Source organism: Rhinopithecus bieti, unplaced genomic scaffold (genome assembly GCF_001698545.2).
Source record: "Rhinopithecus bieti isolate Rb0 unplaced genomic scaffold, ASM169854v2 scaffold_12640, whole genome shotgun sequence".
Lineage (NCBI taxonomy): Eukaryota > Metazoa > Chordata > Mammalia > Primates > Cercopithecidae > Rhinopithecus > Rhinopithecus bieti.
The window spans coordinates 1,894,402-1,900,401 of record NW_016807406.1 but is presented as its reverse complement, the minus strand read 5'-3'; the positions used below and the strand labels follow the sequence as shown (position 1 = coordinate 1,900,401).

At 33.4% G+C, this 6,000-nt stretch overlaps 1 protein-coding gene across 1 annotated transcript in view; it reads left to right on the top strand.

Moving 5' to 3' along the window:
- LOC108535572 (neurexin-1) overlaps window positions 1–6,000 on the top strand; it is a 597,125-nt gene that overhangs the window by 103,500 nt on the left and 487,625 nt on the right. The window contains exon 3 of the mRNA XM_017881650.1: window positions 5,941–5,958. Coding sequence (XP_017737139.1) covers window positions 5,941–5,958 — 18 coding nt within the window. The remainder of the gene's footprint in view (window positions 1–5,940; window positions 5,959–6,000) is intronic.

Genomic DNA, 6,000 nt, shown 5'->3' with positions numbered 1-6,000 from the left:
AAAAAAAAAAAAAAAAAAAAAAAAAAAAGTACTATTTTAATCAACCCCGAGAGCTTCCTGGAAAATTTCAATGTATGATCTAATTTATTTAACTAAAAATAGCCTATTCCTTTTAAAATAATTTTCAGTGATTTTCATAAAACTTTGAAATTAATTTAGTCATAAATTGAAACATGTAAATACAGTGAATTTTTAACACCATATCAAATGAAAAACTAAGAGCTCTGAAGAAATGAAAAATCAAATCCTTTTAATATGCTGTGCACTTTTCCTTCCAAGGAATAGCTTCCTTCCAAGCTGTTTGTTACATATCTGAGGGTCCTATTGAAGATAACAATATAAAATATTTTTATTTTTATATAAAATTTCATTTTTTCTTTAATATAAAAAGTATATAATTGTCAGGTCAGTCATATCATCTAAATAATTTTATTTTCTACACGTTGCATGTAAATGTAATTTTTAAGCACTAAACTTAAGACTCCTTTTCACAGTGTGGTTTAATCATATTTTAATTTCATCACAAAGTATTTTGCCTTTTCTTAGATAAATTAAATAGATTTATTCTGAACATGTCTAAGAACCCAAGTATAGAAGAATAAAGTAAGAGTATTTTAATATTTAGTTGAAAAACTTCTGTAGTAAGATGAAAAAAGTTGTGAAAAAAATTTGTATACCAGTAGATGTTTGTCACCTCTTTCAAATGAAGACCATTAGTCTCATTAGTGGGAATTCACCTACTTTTCATCTTAATGATGGCAAACCTAGAACACATTGCAGAATATTCTCTGATGGTAATACACAGGCCAAAGGATGTCTACTGTCCATCTGTTCACAAAGAAGTCCAACCCACATAATCACTAGAAGGGTTAGTAAGTTGGGCAAGTAGGTAGGGTGTATTTAAGTTCACTCTCTTAACCTCAGTCTAACAGCTTTCTTGCTCTGTATCCTAATGATGACATCAAACTCTTAGAAAGGAAAGCACTGCTCACCTGAGCCACCTTTCTTAGGAGAGTTGTATAGCAGTGATTAAGCTTGGTCTGGAGGGTATGTGATAAGCACTCTGCTCAGATCTGTCAATTCCATATCAGGAAGCATTCATTTGTCAGCAATAAAAAATAAAAATAGGTGGTGTGAGCACACATACTGTAGACTGTGCTTGTCACCATGTTTACAGTCACTGTTAAATTCAGTGTTCCTTCCTAAGTCCAACTATTGAAATGAATGTTGAAATGTTAACTCTCAAGATTTAGACTTGGGCAAGAACTGAGGTTATCAAAGCAAAACAAATTTTAAAATCCTTGTAGTAGTTCCTCATGAAAATTTGAAATCACATTCATTATAGCTTATGTGAGTCATTTGATTTATATTATAATATGTTGACTAACAAATATTAAATTAGGTTTATCAAATAGCTTAATCACTATAGATTGTGATAACTGTAGGGGTTCTTGCTTTCCTTCCTTCTTCCCCTTTCTCTTTTCTCTTTACTTCTTTCTTTTAATTTTCGTTAAAAGATAGAGCATTTTGAATTAAATACCACAAATGTCTTTGTAGCAAAATATTTTTGGGGGAAATTGCTTTAAGTGTTTGTAGTGTGATGCCAGGAACATCTGTGTTGCTGTATCCGGTTTAGATATACTTTTTTTATTCCTGAGCAGTGAAGAAGGAAAAAAACTGGCTGTTGTAGTTGACTACATATGTTCCCTAGGACAAGGACTCCAAGCAGGCTGGGTGGGAGTGTCCTGGAATATTATTTAGGTGGGATTGAAAAAGGAGGTGATGTCCTCTGTTAGAAAGCATGTTTGAAATTAGCCCAATTCCTGTCCAGGGCCATTTATTTCCTTCCCTAAGTCTCCATAATGGACCTTTATGCTTCATTTTCTCTTTGAACGTCCTCTTGGTTCTGGCCCGCATTTCTCTTCCTTCAGCTGACTGCTGCTTTAATCCACAGTCTCAGTGATTTCCTCCATTTCCCAGTGCTTGAAGCATTCCCAGACTATTGAGATTTTCTAAAGGCTTTCACTGCTAATACCAAAAGAAAAAAAAAAAAACAAAAAACAAAACAAAGCTCCATCCTGTGCCACCATGGGAACTAAACTCTGCTGTACTGGCATTTGATCTCCAAAATGAGGAGTACAGGCTTGAGAAGTAATGTGATGGGCTAGAGAGACTTGGATAGAAGTTAGCAAGCTCCCTGTATGGAAGAAGGAAATAGAATTTTATTCTTCATCTGCCTTTCAACTGCCTGTTACCACCACCAGTTTTGCTGTAATATACCCTACCTTGGAGTGCTTGTATCTGGGGCAGAAGCTACTCACAGTACTGGCAGTTTTGATGGAGGAGAGAGGGAATCAAAGAAAATGAGGGGAGACAGTCACAGTCAGCTGGCAGGGAAGGAAGAAATTCAAAAATCAAAGAAGTAAAGGAATGCCCAAGTGGTATCAGGAAGCTTCTTTTGGCCATTTTTTAATGTAAGCTGTAGTATTAAATGGACCACTGGCTGTACATTTAGAGAAAGACTACATATTGCCAAACTTAAACACTGATTATACAGAAAGGAGATTTTTGTGATATTTTATTCCAAATTTTAATTTTTTACTGGTCATGATTTTCTGTATATTGAAACAAGCACTTTTGTTTTCGTATTCATTTCTTTTCCTAGAACCATATACTTAAGAGTATGTGCAAAGAACACTGGAATGATAAACTAAGGTTACTGTCCTTGCATTCTTATAAGCTGGGGCCAAAGATAAAATTTTGTGGAGACGCTCTTTTACAGTGATTTAAAACTGGCTGCTGCTTCCCTTCTTGTCAGCACACAGCCATTATTCATAGCATGATTGATATTCTGTTGCCTAATGCCCATCTTTGTGAGAGAAGCTCATCTTATCTGAAAGAAAATAAAATGTAAAATATGTTTTCACAGCTTTATATTCATTATTTTTCCAATCAAAAGAAAACAAGAGTGTGATCTTTATAGGTGGCATGGTCATCGTAGTAAAGTTGATGATTAAGAGACGCACTTCATTTACTCAGCAAGGATTAGGTCAGCAGAATTAAGAAGCCAGGGTTTTCTGCAAACCAAGAGATTTTCCCTAACTTGACAGTGTCCACAGGTAAGGCCGGATGGACTGCTTTCTACCTTACACTAAACCAAAATATGCTGCTTTACCTGTACACTGTGGCATGCCAAAATTCAGCACCTGTCTTTGTTGCTGCTCAAAAGCAAAGTAGCATTTGTTTGTGTAAGAATTCACAAAGATAAAGAAAAAGTTGTTATGAGGAGATAAACCATTCTTTTTTTGACTCGACATTTATTGTTTAGTACAGAAATAAAATGGAAAGGAAGGAGAAGAGAAAAAAATACCTGGAGAATGGTTGTAAATGCTGGAGCTACCACCAGTTATCATCATGTCCAAATTCTGAAATAATGTAGGGATTTTCTTTAGGTTAACAAGTTTTAAATTATGTAAAGTTAGTAAATGGATACCAGAATAGAAAAGAATGGAATAGGAAAGAGGATTTTTATTCTGAGATTGAATCTGAAAATATATGGAAACTCAAGGAAAGTCTGTTCCAAGCCAGTTGTCTTCATCATCATCATCATCTTTTTTTTTTTTTAAATAGTGGTTAATATATCACCCATTTATTCTAGTACTTTGATTTATTTTTATTTTTGTAAATCTAAATCTTCTGAGACGACCTCTTTTCTGGACTTAGTCGAGTCAGAATTTGTTTACACATTAAGCATGACTTGGGTTGTATTCAGGAATTCCCATTATTAAGCTTGTTCTCATTATGAATAAGAATTCAGAAAAAAATGCTGGATGCAAGAGTAGGATTCATGGCAAAACCTAGGCTTGTACCTATGATCATGAAAGGAGAACTCGCTGTCAGGACTGAATCAGTGACCTTGAACTCCTTTTATAATATCCGACTTAGTACATTCCCAAAGTTGTTGTCAAGCCTGGGCCTGTTTCATTTTGTTGGTTTGTTTTTCTTTCCTTTTTTAAATTACAGTTTTAGGCCACACTTTACCAAAATTTCTACCGAGGCACTGCTACTCACAACCATATTTACCTGTCTTTTGTTTACAGAAATTGAATTATGCTGTAGCAGTTGACAAACTGTCTTGGCACATGACTCTCCTCTAAATTCCCTGATTTTATTATTTTGCAATACATATTAAATAATCGTGTTAAGAAATAAGCATCTTAAACGGAAAATACAGTTTCAAAGGGCAGTTAATATACAGGTAAAGTATATATTAAACATTACAATAATTTGTATATTTGTATTATGTCCAATGTAATGCAGTGAAACAAAACTTTAATATTTGTATTTGTGTAACATCAAGTCACCACTGAAAAGTAACAAATTCAGCCTAATTCCTTATTTAATAAATTGGAAGTCAAAAAACAAACATAAACAAACTAGACATCAAGATCACAAACCAAATATTTGAAACTTTTTTTGTTGTTTCTTTAAAAATAAACTCTGGAAAACCAAGTATTGTGTAAAGATGTTATTACCCACATTTGGCCACTAGCTATTTTCTAATACATGCTAACACCACATCAGTAAATATGCCTGTGTGGATACTTCAGTTTTCAGCTGAAATATTTGAAACAAAATTGTTGATTTTTAATTCACTACTAACTTTATCCAATTAAAAAGGTTTTAGTTGAACCTAATAAAATGGTACATTCTTAGTTGTTTTTGCTTTCAAGTTTCTATATTTGCATGTTGCCATGTTTATAAACACTTTTGATCAGATGATGGCTTTATTAAGTACAGTTAATTAAACAAAAAATAAGGATGAAACTAAAATGTCAATATGGGCAGAGGTTACTATTAGAATATTTTTAATAAGTACTGAACCTTGCCCTTGCCCTAGTATCCTAAGACAGCTTTCCCTTCCATTTCTTGCCTGGATTCCAGGCCCCGCGTCTCAAATAGAACTTGAATTTTCCAGTAGGTGCTAATAATGCTTTAAACCTCATATACTTATATTGATAATCTTAGAAAATACAAATCTGCTTGGATATATGTGTTTATATATACACACATAGGTACACACGTGGAAACATGACAACATATATAAAAATATGTAGGTATTTTATAGATATATAGAAATATAAGAGAAATTGGGGTAAATATTTTCATTGTCTCAAACAAATTCATACTCACATCCTAAACAGAAGTACAAAGTTTTTAAATCATGACAAACCAATTTGCCTAATGGACAGTTCCCAGTGGACCTCTCTTCCAATGATCACTTTTCTAACTAACATTTTAAAAGTTAGCATTTTATAAATTACAATAAACTATTCTCATTTGCAATAAAATATTAATATGCTATAAATTAACCAAATAAATTACAGATTTTAGTTACATAAAGCTATGTTGTTCTTATTTAAGGAAAGCAATTGAGGTATTAGAAATACTAAAAGGCAGTAATGGCATATGGATAATATATTTGGTAGAACTGGAATATCTTTAAGTCAAATTTCATAGCTTTTTCCAATAGCCTTCTTAAAATCTAAGTCCAAATTAGTATATGAAAATGAAACCTTTTAGAATTGTTAGAAAGAAAACCAAACAGCTTTTAAAAATAATTGCCTAGAAAGACCACACCAGCAACATGTAATAACAGTAATGTTTTCTTTATACTGGGCAGCTGAAAAATTTTTTTAAAGCTCTTTGCAGAGGACATGCCAGTATTATGAAAGTTTGTCTCACTTCCTATCAATGCTGCCAATGGGAGGGAATCTGCTCCCCTGTGATTTTGTTTTCCTCCTTGAATGATAGTGATGGAGCACTTGCATGATGTGTTTGGTGCCTTGCATGAGGAAGACATGCAAAGGCAAGGTCCAGTCTGCATGCTGCTTAATGAATGTTTTTCCTTTTCTCTCCCTCCTTGTCATGTGCTTTCAGAAGACAACAATGTGGAAGGTGGGTGCTTTCTACCTTATTTTTCCAACTCTTATTTGTCCT